Source organism: Schistocerca cancellata, chromosome 2 (genome assembly GCF_023864275.1).
Source record: "Schistocerca cancellata isolate TAMUIC-IGC-003103 chromosome 2, iqSchCanc2.1, whole genome shotgun sequence".
NCBI lineage: Eukaryota > Metazoa > Arthropoda > Insecta > Orthoptera > Acrididae > Schistocerca > Schistocerca cancellata.
The window spans coordinates 1,056,311,143-1,056,328,773 of record NC_064627.1 but is presented as its reverse complement, the minus strand read 5'-3'; the positions used below and the strand labels follow the sequence as shown (position 1 = coordinate 1,056,328,773).

The window sequence follows — 17,631 nt, the reverse complement described above, 5'->3', positions numbered from 1 at the left end:
ATCTACTGTCATCAAAGTTGACTCGTGATGCAAAGCTGTTAATAAGAAAAGTAACTTAAATGTTGGGCATTTGTTCGGCTTCCTTTAGGCCGGGTTCTGTAGCAAAGTGCTTAGTTGCTGGTCATAGTCATCAGCACACAATGGGACTCTCACACTTCCTTTGTAGCTGGTAGAACTACTGCATTTTTATCTTCTCTTAGAAATCTTGGTGTTCTCCATACTGCTGTTGTCATGTTTAGTTTCAGAAGTTGAGATGTGTCGAAGATCCGGCAATTTTCCTGCGCCATTGCCTCTTCTGTGCTGATGGGCCATAGATTGCTTGTTGAACATCACTAACAACATCCTTCTTCAGTTGATCAGAAATTAAAAGGATCAGGAAAATGACTTCGAAGAACTAGGCCCCTTTAACTAATATCATATACCCTTTTGACAACAAAAATTTATTTTTTGAAGTAACAACATGTTCCCTTTAACAACAGGAGGTAGGAAAATTCCAAGTTAATTTACAATATTAAATTTACACACTTGGAAAATGTTCAAAATGGTGAGTAACGCACTTACTGAATTACAGTGATACCCTTTTCATGGCCTTAAACAAGATGCAAGAAGATAATTTAATAATTTCGGCGTTAAAAATTTAAATCAATCAGCAAAATAATTAAAACTGAACTCTGGATAAATTTCTGCAAGCAAACTCAAAACCAAGACATTAGGCAGACCCCCGGAATGTAAACACTAATTAGTTAACAAAACATAACAGTTCTCCTTTACAGCTTACCCAGGTTTACACCAAATAATCTAAAATAAAATTTAGACAAAATTTACATATGTATTAAACAGAACAATAACATTAAAGGAAAATTCCCTATGAGAAACCAGTTAATCAGATAAAGGCATCTTCATTGACACCAAAACTCCATTTACATTGCAATTCAGATAACATAAGGTACTCAGCTTGAGCACAGTCAGTCAGGACATGTGACTGCAAACGAGTAGCAAGCCATGCTAGAAAATGCTCGATAGCCAGGCCAGGCCCACCCAGCAAGAAGCCACTGACACAGAACACACACTGCCGGTCTAGCAGCCGCTTTCGAAGCTTATATGGGACAGTGATAACCACGCAAGGCAGTAAGATGCGTCACCTGGTGACACACCAGCAAGAAGCTGTCGATAGTGGGGAAGGTGAAATGAGTCACCTTCCCCCATTCAAGCAAAAAACAAAAACACCCCTCTTTTTTTATATATAAAAAAAGGAGAATTGAAGGAGAGAAATTAATCACTTAACTACTTTTCTATTTGGCTCACATGTGCTTTCAAGGACTTCCCAGTCACAAGGTTGCGCACTAGCAGATTAATGGGACTTAAAATCTTAACAATTGCTCGGGATCTCACTAACCTAGAAGCAAGCTTCCTGGTAACGCTATTACACTGATTACCACCATGCAGCTGCAAAATGGTCTCCTTCCCTGATTATACTGTCGCTATTAATGGCAATGGGCTAGGTCAGTGGTCGGCAAACTCGTTTGTCGAAAGAACCAAATTCCAGTTGTATAGTGGTTAAAATTTTTTGTGAGAGCTGTTCTTATTTTCTGAAACTGTGCTTTTAGGAGTCGGTTAATAGTACTGATAGCAAATAAATATAGAAATCACAACCCTATTGATTGACAAATAAAATACAATACTTACCTCAGCTCAGTACAGCCGATAGATACACATAAAACAGAACGGAAAATTTACGTTCCTAGCTTTCGGAACAAATGTTCCTTCATCGGGGAGGAGAGAGGGGAAAGAAAGGGAAGAGGGGAAAGGAGATTCAGTTACTCACAACCCAGGTTAGGAAGCAACAGGGAAAGGAAAATAGGGAGGGTAGCAAGGATGGTGGCATGGTTGTCAGAGGGAAGCCAAAGATATTCTACTGTAAGTACTGTGCCAGCTTCAAACCAAAGAGGATGCATACAGAAGTAAAGAGGTATATAGTATAAAGATAAACACAACTATATAGGATGAAAAGATGCGTGAATGGCTAAAGAGGAAAGGGAAAGAGGAGAAGACTGAAGAGTAAATGGGAGTGAGGTTGTTTAACGTAGGTTCGGTCCAGGGGGATGGCGGGATGAAAGGATGTGTTGGAGTGCAAGTTCCCATCTCCGCAGTTCAGAGGGACTGGTGTTGGGTGGGAGAAGCCAAATGGCACATACGGTGTAGCAGGTTCCTAGGTCCCTAGAATTATGCTGGAGGGCATGCTCCGCTTCTGGGTATTGGGCATCTCCTAGGCGGACAGTTCGTCTGTGTCCGTTCATGCGCTCAGCCAGTTTAGTTGTTGTCATGCCGATGTAAAAGGCTGTGCAGTGCAAGCATGTCAGTTGATAAATGACATGTGTAGTTTCACACGTTGCCCTGCCTGTAGCAGGCTTCAAAGCCCCAACCGAACGTATCTCAGCTCTGGTAGACCAGCACCTCCAACCTATCACCCGCAGACTCCCATCCTACATCAAAGACACAAACCACTTCCTAAATGCCTCAAATCCATTCCCACTCCTCTCCCACCTGAAACCTTTCTTGTCACCATAGATGCTACATCCCTTTACACAAACATCCCACATACCCATGGTCTCTCTGCCCTTGAGCACTACCTCTCCCAACGCCCACCCGAAGATCTTCCAAAAACCTTGTTCCTTATCACACTTACCAACTTCATCCTCACCCATAATTACTTCACTTTTGAAGGCCAGACCTACAAACAAATCAGGGGAACGGCCATGGGAACCAGGATGGCTCCGTCCTATGCCAACCTCTTCATGGGCCGCATGGAGGAGGCTTTCCTAAAGACCCACCAGCTGCTTCCCCTGGCCTGGTATAGGTTTATAGATGACATCTTTGTGGTCTGGACTCCTTAATTTCCTCCATAACCTCAACTCCTTTTCGAATCTGAATTTCACCTGGTCGTTCTCCAAAACCCAAGCCACCTTCCTGGATGTTGACCTTCATCTTGTTGAAGCTCACATCCACACCTCTGTCCATATCAAACCCACAAACAAACAACAGTACCTTCACTTTGATAGCTGCCATCCTTTCCACGTCAAACGCTCCCTTCCCTACAGCCTAGGTATTCGTGGCAAACGTATCTGCTCCAGTGACGAATCCCTCAACAATTACACCAATAACCTGACCAGTGCTTTCCTCTCCCGCAACTATCCTGCAAACCTTGTCCACAAACAGATTTCCCGAGCAATACATTCCTCCCTGTCCAACAACAATGTTCCTACCCCCAGACCACACAGAAGCATCCCCCTTGTCACCCAATATTATCCTGGCCTCGAAAACATCAACAAATTACTCCGCCAGGGATATGACTTTCTCAAGTCAACCCCTGAAATGAGATCATCCCTTGACAAAATTCTCCCCACACCACCCAGAGTTGCCTTTCGTCGCCCCCCCCCCCCCCCCCCCTATCCTCCGTAACATCCTTGTTAAACCCTACAATATTCCCAGACTACCTTCTCTACCCAGCGGTTCCTACCCCTGTAACCGACCCCGCTGCAAAACCTGCCTCATGCATCCCCCCACAACCACCTACTCCAGCCCCGCTACTGGTAAAACATACACAATTCAAGGCAGGGCCACGTGTGAAACTACACATGTCATTTATCAACTGACATGCCTGCACTGCACAGCCTTTTACATCGGCATGACAACAACTAAACTGGCTGAGCGCATGAACGGACACAGACGAACTGTCCGCCTAGGAGATGCCCAATACCCAGTAGCGGAGCATGCCCTCCAGCATAATTCTAGGGACCTAGGAACCTGCTACACCATATGTGCTTCTCCCACCCAACACCAGTCCCTCTGAACTGCGGAGATGGGAACTTGCACTCCAACACATCCTTTCGTCCCGCCATCCCCCTGGACTGAACCTACGTTAAACCACCTCACTCCCATTTACTCTTCAGTCTTCTCCTCTTTCCCTTTCCTCTTTAGCCATTCACGCATCTTTTCATCCTACATAGTTGTGTTTATCTTTATACTATATACCTCTTTACTTCTGTATGCATCCTCTTTGGTTTGAAGCTGGCAGAGTACTTACAGTAGAATATCGTTGGCTTCCCTCTGACAACCATGCCTCCATCCTTGCTACCCTCCCTATTTTCCTTTCCCTGTTGCTTCCTAACCTGGGTTGTGAGTAACTGAATCTCCTTTCCCCTCTTCCCTTTCTTTCCCCTCTCTCCTCCCCGATGAAGGAACATTTGTTCCGAAAGCTAGAAACGTAAATTTTCGGTTCTGTTTTATGTGTATCTATCGGCTGTACTGAGCTAAGTACTGGCCAGCCCCTCTATCTCTTTGTTAGTATTTGTTTCACATCTTTATATGAGATTTTCCATTAATCATTTAAATAAAATACAATAAATGATATATGACAATGCATGTTTTTTATGAACAGTAGCCCTGCATTTCTTTGGAAATTTTGACTAGGTCTGCTTTGTATGTTGTTGTTTTTTAAGTTTAGGCTGGATTCCAGGTTGTTGTCAATAAGGCAATTTCTCAATTTACTTTTTACAAGGTTCATGCTTGAAAAAGATTGTTCACATGTATATTTGGATCATAAAAGTGACAGAACAGCCAATGCTAGTTTCTTAACTGCTGAAATGATTCTGGAATACTTTTCCAGGTGTTAAAAATTACCATGTCTTCCTTCTCTAGATCTTTCGAAGTGGGCTATGTGTGCTGTGAACTAAGATCACATTTTTTTCTATCTAATTGTTCCAAATCAGCATTAAGATGCTCAAATTTGGAGCTCTATAGGTCTTTTAGCTCTAGTAATTGCATTTCAAAAGTGCCAATTTCAAAATTAAAGGGAGTAAAATTTAGTTTTATTATGTTAGCATGGAGTGCATTTTTAACAAAGGCTAATAACACTTTGCTTTTTCTGAACTTCTGAAACTTCTTCAGGAAAGTTTCTCTCATGTTTAAAATTGTTCTCTTGAGAAAGGGAATGACAACTACCATGTTATTTACTTACCGATATTTCAGCTGACTTGGAAAATGAATTAATGTTCCTCTCCCAAATCTTGTGCCAAAAGAAACAATTTATTTTTGAATCGAAAAGACTGTCTTCCCATTCTCTTGTAGTTTACAATTCAGCTCATTTAGATGAGCTGTAATGTCTACCATAATATAAAATTTTTGGATCTAATTCTCTCGTGTTAATTCAGGATAGTCAGTTCCCCTTTCTAGGAGAAATACTTTAGTTTCTGATAATCAAGACGTGAAACTCTATAGAACGATCCTCTTACAAAGCAACAGACCTTGTTATAAAGCAAATCATTTGCATATTCACTCTTTGTTTCAATCAAAAATTCCTTAAATTGCCCATGATAAGAGTTTTAGCCATTATTGTGTTGACCATCTTAATGACTAACACTGCCAATTTCTTCTGGGAATGTCCAGGCACAAATCACTTCTTGGTGAGTGATGCAGTGATGACCAAGTACCTCATGGCTGATTCCCCCCCCCCTTCCCTTGGAAAAGAGAAGCAGATCCCTTTCTCTCTCCAGTCATACTGTTTGCCCGTTCTTTTGCAACTGAAACAATTCTAACAACTGGAATATGGTATTTGTTCAAGCATTCTGTGACACTATTTGCAATATCCTCACCACGTGTTTGACTTTTGAGTGGCAGTAATCCTAAAATTTCTTCTTTTGGACCTGTAGGTGAAATAAACTGCACGAGAAGTGAAAATTATGCTGTGTCATTTATGTCACAAGATTTGTCAGCAGCTGTAGACAAGGGAGAAACTACTTTCAGGTTTTCAATTAGTTGATCAATAGTGCTCGAATATATTCTGACTGTTCTTTCACTGTTTTAGCACACAGTGGTAGCTCCTTACATTTTTTAAGAATCTTTTCCTTGTTCTTAATATCATGGGATAACACTTCGGATGCACTTACAAAATAACTTTTTTATATATTTTTGCCTTCTGTGTATGGTTTCCCTCTCTTGCCAATCTCTTGACTTACAACAAAACTTGCAAGGTTAGTGCTGTTGGAAAATTCTGCCTAGTGATTAAATATCGAACTTGGCTTTTCTTTATTTATTTAAAGTTCCTGAACCACTTTCTTTCTTACATCACTGGCAGGATATTTTCTTCCAATTGACACATGTTTGGTAGCAAAGTTCCTCTCCAAATTTGAAAATTTGATTTCCTGTTATGTGCCAGTCCCCCCCCCCCCCTCCCCTCCCCCCCCCCCCCCCCCCCCCCCCCTTTCATAAATCAAACACTTTGGAAGACCATTTGAGTTTTGTGTGAAGGCGAATTTCTCAGTCCATTCAACTTTAAATTCGCAATTTGCATCTTCCATTTTTTCTTTGCTGCTGCTTCTTTGTAGCCATGGCTAAGAGGTGTCACCTAAAAAGAAGGTTATTGTTTTAAGAAAACCAGAAACACTAAGTTGTAACAGTTACTTAAATTGTTGTGGAAATGGTTGAGAGAACTATGGTATATATTCTGGCAATCCAGTTATTAGATCATAAAGCAATATCTTGTTTGTTTATGCTTTCCCATGGAAACTTACATTAATAGCTTATATAATTTAATATTTTATTTGCAGCGTGTCAGCTCATATAGAGTAGGGATCCAGTTTCTCTATGCATGAGTATACTGTTCATAATAAGTTGCAAACAAGCAAGAGGGAACATCAGCAATCAATAGTATCCTCAGGCAAAATACTTCTCACCTCAACAGCTGCTGATTCAGGAGGGATCACTGTGAACTTACTTTGCCATTTTCCGAAAGATACACGAGCAATATACACGTGCGTCTGAAATATGGAGCACTATATACAAGCTGGGCGTGTCTGTTAACACATGGACAGTGTCATTAAATATAGCCTCATACGTTCTTTAAATTTAATATGAACTTGGTGATTTTCGTAATGCTTTCTGTGATAGAAAATACAAAAATGAAGAAAAATTATATTCTTCTTCTTCTACTTCTTTTTACCTTTCTGGAGTCGGCTTGTTTACTGATGTGGGGCCTGTGAATATAAAATGTGGAGTGCTGACCACTGAACTCACTCTACTTAGTAACTGGCTCACTGCAACTGTATGCTAGTCGCATACAAAAGGTAGAGTTTCATTATAGTTTTGTTTTGTTTGTCAAGATATATTATTCAGCTTGCGAACACATGCATTGCTATGTGCACATGGAGGGTTTCACATTATACCCTGTAGTAGGGAAAATTATGGCTGCACGAATCTTTGACGAAAAGTTGTCATGTGGGAGACTGTGTCATCTTTTATGTTTATTACAGGTTTTTATTAAAAAATTGGTCATTGCGTTTGGATGAATTTGAATATTGTAAAAAAAAAAGCTAGCTTTCCAGAATGTCTTAGAAGTCTTTCCTCAATTAAAAACAAAAATATATTTAATGTATCCAAAAGAGCCATGAAATGATCCCAGGTTGGTCAATGTTAAAGAGATAAGGAGTGTGTCACAAAGTTATATAGCTTGCTAATTTAATAGCAAAATTACCTGTAAGATTCATAGCTAGTTGAAAGGTACAAGTAGCTTAATACACCGTGTAGATATTTTCGTCGATTATGCGCTATTTCCGACCCACCTGGCTCTGACCAGAAAACACACTGATAACCGACTCCCTTGATATAACGTGTGTCGTGCGTACCTTCTCCATGCCCAGCCTGTAATAAAACACCAACAATACCTAGTCATCTGCAATTAACAATTGCCACCAAATTTTGAGGACTGGTCTGAATATAGACACTCCAAGGACTTTTGGAAACAGAGCATACAGGAATTTTTTCTTTCACTGTCTTCCATCAAATAGACATTTAAAATGACTGCAATAGAAAAGCAACCAATGTGCTGCGTACGTGCCCAGATAACATCAGTTTTCAACCTCATTGTGGCCATAAAGTTTGGCAAGAGCTGTAGTTGGAGTTGATTCTTCGAAGAGCTGCACTGGAGTGTCCAAAGAGCCGCATGTGGTTTGCTGGCCACTGGTCGATGTTTTTTCCAGCTCTGTACAAGTTTTCTTTAGTCAGACAAGTGATAATTCACTCAGACAATAGATCATTTATACTCCACAAATTAGCCAGGGAGAATTAAGGGAATAAGAAAACATCAAAGCAGCAGGAATTGCTTTAGAAGCCACATGCTGTGCTCAATTGAAGGCAACATTAATCCAAGGGGTGGAAGTGTCCCATTTGGTCTGATTGTTAGCATGGCAAAAAATAATTATGGTGGCATTAAGATTATGATTAACCCCCTCAGAAAAGGAAGGTTGAGCATAGAGGGTAGAGTGGATATATACTTAATGGCATTACCAAAACAAAACTTCTTAAATTCTTGTGACACAAAGGCAGGGGAATTGTTACTGAGAAGCGTCTTTGGTGGACCGAACCAGAAAAATATTTGAGTTAAATCACGAATAGTTAGCGAGGTGGTAACCCCTCTACTTGGCAAAAGCCACACACAGCTACAAAAGGGATTGACAACAACTAATATGTAACAATTCCCAGTCTTGTTCACGGCAAGGAACCCACATAATCACTTAATACTTTATCCTTAAGGCTTTGCTCCCATTCAGAATGCAATAAGCCTTTGTGAGTTGGGATTGTGCCTCACCATTTTAAGATTCCCACTTCTGAACCAATTGATGAATATCCTTGTACAAGGACAGCCATGTAACATGAGCACGGACCTTAGTGAGGATTTTATAGAGATCTAAAGCCCACCTAATAAGGAAATATGAAAATAAAATACAGATGGCATGAGTTTAGCAGGTAAATAAATTTTGAGTTTGGCTAATTTCTCAACTTCATGACAAAGTATACCCTTTCTGAAGGAATAGCTGGGAAGTTCCTCACCTGCCAACAACCATCCTTTTATAGGCCTTAAATAAGGAACTTGGTTTTGCTTATTCCTAAGATCAAAAAATAATTGAGGTTTCTCACGTAACACATCAAAAACAGAAGACCTGATAATTGAACAACACAACCTGGATTTGTGGGAACCTTCCTCAAACATTTGGCTGAGTGCACATGTTTATCTGAGCCCCCTGATTTGGCAAACCTCAAAATGAAAGGCAGGTTTGTGGATCAGCCACCTCGCAATGCTGCCAGTGTTTTTTTGGGTGGGGGGGCCAAAACCCAACCTGAGGCCTGGTTGTCTGTCTGTAGGTCAAATTCTCTGTGTTCCAGATAAAATTTAAATGTTTCCAAATTGAACAGAACAGCCAAAGCCTCGCAATCAACAGGTTGTCTCACACCAGCATCTTCCTTTAAAAGGACTGCAGCCATCCCGAAATTACAAGAATCAGTCTGGAGAATGAATCTCTTCTCAGAATTAGGAATAGTGAATACTGACAGGTTACTTAGAGCTGTCTGTCACCTTAAATGCTGCCTGCTGGCTCTCCCCTCAAACAAATTCCCATCCCTTCTTACAAAGATCAGTAAGAGGGGCAGCTAATTGAACGAAATTAGTGACAAACTTCTGAATGTAGTTGGCCATCCCTGACTCCCTTTTTGTACTTAGGTTGAGCAAACTTCGAGATTGTAAGTACATTGTTGACCAAATCTGATTCCATCTTTAGAAACCAGATGTCCCAAAAATGAAATTTGCTGCTTGGTGGGAGTGACCTTAGAAGGTTTAACCATCAGACTGAAGCCTCAGTATGACCATTGAAGATGTGAAAGATGTTCACAAAGGACTGATTATACACACCAACATCGTCAAGAGAATTATAAACACAGTTGAACTTTAAATCCCCCAAAACATAGTCTGAAAGCACGGCAGCTCAAGTGGCTAGGCCAAAGGATACATGGTTGGATTCATACAAATTCCAGTCCATACAGAACGATGTAAGAAACTGAATCACCATTCAAAGATATTTGATAATAAGCCTGATTGAAATCGAGCAAAGAAAAATATGATGCATCAGAAAACCAAGTAAAGCAGGTATGGAAATCCAGAAGGGGGAACTGACTCTTAACATAACCCGTTCATTCCCTATAATCAACGACCAGTCTAAAATCCGTGCCCTGTCCCTTAGGCACCAAAACTATAGGTGAGACATGTGGAGAAGTTGAAAATGTAATTACTCCAGCACAAAGCATAAACTCAGTCTGTTGCCTTAAAACCTTTGTTTTAGGTGGTGACAGATATGAAACCTGACAAACAGGAACACCATCCACTAAATGGATTTGATATTTAATCTTGTCGGTCACCCCCAACCAATCAGTTAGTATATTGGAAAACTCACTCAAAATGTCCCTTAACTGAATAGCCTCAGGCTCACTAAGATGACAGAGATCCATCTCTGTCCACTCAGTCTGCAAGGTATTAATATGAACACTATTAGTGGAACAGGAACAGAAGGATATCTTCTCTGATGGACAAAATCTAAAGAAGGTAGTATTACTGGCAACACCAGGTACTAATCCATTATGCTGGATAAAATCGCATCCAAGCAACAAGGTGGCAGGTAACTTCTTCACAAATAACAGTTTAACTGGTCAGGAAAAACCAAGAATCATCTCACCTACCAGAGGTAACATCTGCCCATTGGCAACACAATATCTCTTTTGGGGAGGGGGGGGGGGGGTGGGTGAAGGTCTTAAAGACTAACTTACACAAATGTGGAAATTCAAATTACCAATCATAATCAAGTGAAGAAATAGAACTTCTGGAATCGAGCAGAGTGCGAATTGGTTCTCTCTTAATTTGAGCAGATGTATAAGGAAAGAAGCAGTTTATTACAAGCGTGAATACGTGCACAAAAACCAACAGACCTTTTCACTCAAGCGATTACTCGCTTACGACGGCGTCAACTATGGGCCTAGGACCATGCTCAATGGGACACTCCTGCACTAAGTGACTCCGGGAACCACACTGAAAATAGGATTTAGTAGATGATAATTTAATAGCTGACCCGCAGTAGCTGTCAGTATAAGAAGAAGAAACAGGCAGCTCACCCTCACTTCGTTTATGCTTCTCATCAGCAAATGTAAACGTTTTGTTAGAGGTTAACATATCATTGAGTTGAGCTAAAGTGGCTGGCTTCTGAGTGAAGATGAGCCATGACCGATCCTCAGATCTATGCTCTCTGAGATGTTAGGAACACAATTCTGTTCGGTGACATTCATACTCGGAGCTGAGACAGCAGTACAGACATGCTCAATGTATTGAAACAATGTTTCAGCTGGAGCCTGTACTTGCGAATAATACAAGTGCTCAGTTTGTTCCTAATACATGCTGGTAACTTCCTGTCAATTATACCGACCCTAAACTGCCCCAGATTTCCCCACTCTCAGTATACACCTGACAGCAACTCTCTTAACAAACCATTAGACAATGGATAAAGAAGAGAAAGAACGACTAAATGCGAGATCTGCAAGGCGTTAGAACGAACTGCACCATCAACCATAACACACAATGAACTTGGTTTAAATTGGTCAACCGCTACTTCAGTAATACAATTTAATAAACTCAAAATAGGATTCGGCGGTTTGGTGGAATAATCAGAGGTGGATCGCCTGAGAGCTTTGGCTTTGGCCTTCCTAACTTGGAACTGATAAACTAAAACACCCTCTTCCCCACTCGGCCCTTCTTTCTCCAAACTTAACGCGCCCACGCTAATCTGTAAAGCGACTTTGCCAGAAGATGATGGGTACGAAACTCATTGAAACGTTGCGACAAGACGCCGCCGCCACTCGGCTGATAACCTGAGAATTCATCAGTGGAATACGCCGAGAAAGACTACAATCACATCACACTTAGCTGTTTTACAACGCCCTTCTGCTGGTCACTGAGTTCAAGGTGGGCTAGATCAGCAAGATGATTGTTGAAATAAAATGGCACAACTGTGCCTGAAAGCTACACGCTTGCCCTCTAGTAGGTCGGTTACTCTCTAAGAATTTAATATTTCGAAATAATTCATCCAAAGCTAAAGAAATGGTGGAAATAATGGCATGTACCTCACAGATTATTTCTGATGAAATGTGGAGAGGCTAGCCCAATGCTACATGCAACCCTGCTGCCAGCTCTGGACCACCACCACCAATAGGTGTGTGATGAATAGGCAGTTCGTATTGAATATGTTCACTTTTGAGATAGCTTATGCCTGCACAACTCCGTGCCTCAACACTGGCCATGGTTCTGTGAAACAAATCGAAATCGGTTACAAATATTACACTTTACAAGAAATAATGTTGTTAGTAGGAGTAGAAAGTGACCCCCCCCTCCAAGATTAGGAGCCAGGAATGCAACCCCACTGTGTTTTTATAATAGTGATCGGGAATTACCAGGATCATGGAAATGACATGGAAGGGCTAGGCTCCTTTAACTAACATCATGTATCCTTTTGACAACAGACATTTATTTTCCCCTTTAAGAAAAACAGGTAGGAAAATTCCAGGTTAATTTGCCATGTAAAATTTACACACTGGAAAGTATTCAAAATGGTGAATAACATGGTTACTAAATTTCATAATACCTTGTTCATGGCCTTAAACAAGATGAAAGAAAATAAGACTTTAACAATATTGGCCTTAAAAAAGTTTTAATTTAAAAAATGAAATAAACCAGTAAAATAATTAAAACTGAGCTCTAGATGAATTTCTGCAAGTGAGCACAAAACTGACACATTAGGCAGACCCCCAGATAGGAAATATTAGCTAGTTAACAAAACCTAACATAACAGTTCTCCTTTACAGCTTACCCAAAAGGTTTACACCAAATATTTTAAAATAAAATTTAGAACAAAGTTACAATATGTATTAAACAGAACAATAGCTTTAAAGGGAAAATTCCCGTGTGAAGCCAATTAATCAGATAAAGGCCTCTTGATTGACAGCAAAATTTCATTTACATTGCAGTTCAAATAACATAAGGTACCCAGTTTGAGCACAGACAGTCAGGACACATGACTGCAAACGTATTGCAAACCATGCTAGGAAATGCTCGAGAACCGTCCACACAGCGGTAAGGAAGCCCACAGGGCAAGAAGCTAAGGACACAGAACGCTCTCCTGGCAACTTACCGTATTTACTCGAATCTAAGACGCACTCGAATCTAAGCCGCACCCGAAAAATGAGACTCGAAATCGAGGAAAAAAATTTTCCCGAATACCGCACCTGAAATTTGAGACTCGAAATTCAAGGGGAGAGAAAAGTTTTAGGCCGCACCTCCAAATCAAAACAAGTTGGTCCATTGTAATACGAGACACAATTTAGGTCGAATGAATGACGATACAGCTACAGGAGTTTGGTTCGAGTCGTAAGCTTAACAGTTAAGTTTTACCAGGTAGCCATTGCTATACGTCAGGCGCTCCGTCCGTATTTATACGGGTACCCTTCCTTTTCACGTGCTTCGTCCGGTTTGAATCGATTGCTTATTTTGCTTTGATCTGATAAGTGCCGTTTTCTTTGTTATAGGTGTTAACGTCACTCTGAGCTGAAAATGCATTACTGTACTGTGTCATGCATTGTTTGTCTCATTCTGACAGTGCGTGTTTACGGCCTGTCGCCGCGCGCGGCATGGCTTGCTTTTGTGCGCGCTACCTCCGCTTAAAATTAAAAAAAAAAAAAAAAAAAAAAGAGAGGAATCGTCTCACTAGCGAAACAATGGCAAGAGACTGCTATTTGTTGTTACTTACACTGCTTTCTTTGATAATGATCAACAAGAACCAAATAATAGACTGCATATGATAGAATATGTTCTGAACGAGAGTTAGGCGAAAATTTTTCTCCGTTTGAAAATCTTTGCGGCCGCTTCTCTAGTACGTCAAATTCTGCACAGGAATTACTCATCTTAGATTTGAAAATCTAATCAGTTGCCGTGCTTAATTTCTGACTGTATCACTATTAGGCATAAGAAAAATACGAATGTAAACATGACACGATACGTATATTCTTCCGCGTTTGCTGTTGTCTCACTCTAGTTTCGTAGTTTATTAGGCAGATAGGATTTAAATGAAATAGCAGCAAACACGAAAGAATACGTGGCATAATGTTTACATTCATATTATTCTTATGGTGAAGAGAATACTGCATGTGATTCACATTTCGTCAGGTTCCTATTAGCAACCACCTCTTCTCACAGGTAGTAAAAAATTCAACACGTAGAGTTGGCAATATTGACAAACATCCCAAACAGTCTTGCCAGTCGGATTTTCGTAGTACATTGAAATTCTGCTACATTCGAAGATGAACAATACGGAATTTGTATTTACTTCGTTGGATAATGTACGAAAATGCAGTGGTCGAAACTCGGGGCGGAGAAAAAAGCTCGTCTTCCACCTTTTTTTTTTTAATTTATTTACTGACGCAGAGATTTTGGCGCCAGTATTTATCTCTGTGCCTACAAAGCATCCCCTTGTAGCGCTACATATATTCGACGGCAGAAGTTAGTTGTGGCGGCACCTACCAACATTTTTCAGAACTTCCGCTTGCTTTGCACTCGATTCTAAGCCGCAGGCGGTTTTTTGGATTACAAAAACCGGAAAAAAAGTGCGGCTTAGATTCGAGTAAATACGGTAGTGCTTTTGCCTTCTACCCGGTCCTGTCAAAGAAGCGTGAATGACGACCTGTAAGAGACATTGTGCTGATCCGCACCACATGTCCATTGCTACAAGTGCTGCTGCTGCTGGCACCAAATCCACATTGCACGAAGACTACACATAAGTTGTCTGCACTACACTGTCCGAATGTCTCTCCTGACGACAGTCTAGCAGCCGCTTTTGAAGCCTAGCGAAGCCAGCGATAACTACACAAGGGAGTAATACGTGCCACATGGTAACACACCAGTTAGAAGCTATCAATAGTGGGAAGGTGAAATGAGCCGCCATGGCTCATCAGTATTGTGTTTGGAACAGGAGTGGACCTCAGCCTTTTGCAGAGGGCTGAGGTAGCAGCATCCAGTTCTTTCTTTGTCGGATGGATAGTTGTCCATGTATCATTGATATCTTAGGTCTTCATCTGAGCTCCCGCCAGCCTCCAAAACTTTTTTGCTGTCCAAAGTTAGCACACTGTCTTTGTTTTTCACTGTTGACAAATGAACTGCAATCTACTCATTCCCAGGACTATGCTGACAGTGTACCAATGATACGTAGGTGCCATACGGGTAGAGGCTGTGCATCCTTGTCAATTTCTCTTAATGTGAAGCAGATGTGTTCGCTCATTATGGCCTGGCTCACTCTTGTAGAATCAGATCTGTCAACAGCCCCCCAGCAGAGCAGAAACACCTTAGAGATGTACCAAAATGGGTACAACGAAGTGCAGATTAAATGTTAATTGAAATCATATAAATTAACTTTTCATAACTGGGATTCACAGTCATGTAAAATTTTTTGAAAGACATAATGTTTACGTCAGTGACTGTTAAAATTTTTATTTCCACTATTGCAATTTTGGCCTTAGGCCATTATCAAGTGCAGGTGTTTTGGCTTTAAGCCATGTCAACTTTATACATTACAAATGTATATAACAGCAAATGACGATGACATATAAATGTGTCAGCATGTATAAAGGTGACATGACAAAGCCAAAACATCTGCACTTGATAATGGCCTAAGTCCGAAATTGCAATAGTGGAAATAAAAAGTTTAACAGTCACTGGTGTAAACGTGATGTCTTTGAAACCATATAGCCTTCCACAAAGAAGAGGTTTACAAAGAGGCAAAGAAACTCATCTGTATCCCCTGTACTAGACCTCCTTTGCCCAAGATGAAGAATCATTGGGAAAATTTCAAGGTCGCCTTTCAACCACCACAAAATATGAAAGACATGCTTGGCTCAGTGTATGGAAAACTACAAATGTAAATACCCAGTATATATAATGTCCCTTGCAAGTGTAGCCTCCAGTACACTGAGCAAACACAGCAGTGCACCTTGTAATGCTGTGAAGAACACATGTCTCAACAATGACAAATGTTTGAATTTGAGAAAACAAAAATATTGTGCCAAGCTAGTGGTGTATGGGAGAGCATCATTAAAGACTTAATTCTGATAAGGCTCCATGGAAGTCTCACCAACAGGGATAAGGGCTCCTAGCTAAGTTCGTCATAGAACCCTGTGCTAGCAGCTGTGCACAGAGACTGCACCCAACAGTTGACACTTCGCAAGTCTTGGCAAGACTGAATGCACTGGGAGTCAGAAGATGGTCCGCAACTCTCCAACCACAGGTCACTGACCCCAAAGGCGGAGGAAGGAATGGAGAGATAAAGCCACCGCTAGTGTGTGTGAGAGAGAGAGAGAGAGAGAGAGAGAGAGAGAGAGAGAGAGAGAGAGAGACCTGCACAGAATCCCGACACTTTGTCAGAAGGTGATGAGAGTGACAGACTAAGTAAACTAATGTTTCTATAGAAGTGTTCTGAGTAATCCTATTTATTGATTCCTGTTTACAACTGCATCTGATGGGCATAGGTGTGAAACACAACATTAGTTACTGCCACATGACTAGTAGTAGGAAATTTGTCTTAATGCTGTCTTAGATGTAAACTCAATAAGAGTAATAGCTAACATGGGGGGCTTCTTACTTTCCAGCCTTTAATATCCTAACTTTTGTTGCTAAACCCTAGCAATACCTAGTGTAATACCAAGGGTGGAGGTCATGGGGTTACTTTGTGCCCACCACAAAAAAGGGCAAATTTCTTTAAATGTGTTTAACGTTTATTAACAACCTACTTTTCGAGTAGATGCTGATGTATAATTAGATTACAGAAACCTGAAAATACCTTTTAGAACAATCTTAGCAACACTCACAAATTTTTCATAATGTTTATACTAAGTGGAGGGGTATTTTATTATCATCATAGAAAATTTAAAAGTACGTATGTCATTAATTTTCATTCTCAGCATACTTTTTCAAAGCTATATGTATGTGTAAGGAGGGTCCCAAACTTGAAAATATGAATAAAACATTTGTTGCAAAAAGTCACATTCTCTACCAAGTCCTAAATTTTGGATCAAGTTTTACTGAAAAATTTTAAATCATTATGGGCTCTAATATAAGAAATCATTAAAAACAATAAATATTTTTTCCAAAAAATAACACATTTAACCAGTAGGCAATAAGGATTATGCTTAACGAACCATTAGCAGGTACGGTTCCTATGAAAAACTACTAAGCTACCATTATCTTTCTCACACACTTTCGCATGTGGGCACCCCATCCCCCTTACACACACACACACACACACACACACACACAAATAAACAAACAAAATACTTAAACCTTAGTTTTAAACCTATAATTACTATTTGGAAATATCATACTTACATTATGTACAATTGTGATAGTTCTTATTACTTCTTTTGCAGAGCCAACAGCCAGGTGGTGAGTCTGGAACCATTACTGTCAATGAATTAGTGACCCGTCCAGTTAATACCTCAGTGAGTCCAATATTTGTTACTAATAAACATTGACACCTAAGGACAGTTATGAAAACCAAATTGCTTAGTATCTTTAAATAGTAGTTATATTTCTTCAGTGTTTCTGTGTGGAATGGGGAAGGCAAGAAAAACTTATTGTACTGAAGAGTACAATTAAGCAGTATCATTATGTGCATTGGGGATTAGATTAAACTGAATGTGCTTCCACTGTGGATATTTCTGTTT

The 17,631-nt window shown here is 40.4% G+C and overlaps 1 protein-coding gene across 1 annotated transcript in view; it reads left to right on the top strand.

Moving 5' to 3' along the window:
* LOC126163046 (putative pyridoxal-dependent decarboxylase domain-containing protein 2) overlaps nucleotides 1-17,631 on the top strand; it is an 87,853-nt gene that overhangs the window by 52,715 nt on the left and 17,507 nt on the right. The window contains exon 10 of the mRNA XM_049919929.1: nucleotides 17,335-17,406. Coding sequence (XP_049775886.1) covers nucleotides 17,335-17,406 — 72 coding nt within the window. The remainder of the gene's footprint in view (nucleotides 1-17,334; nucleotides 17,407-17,631) is intronic.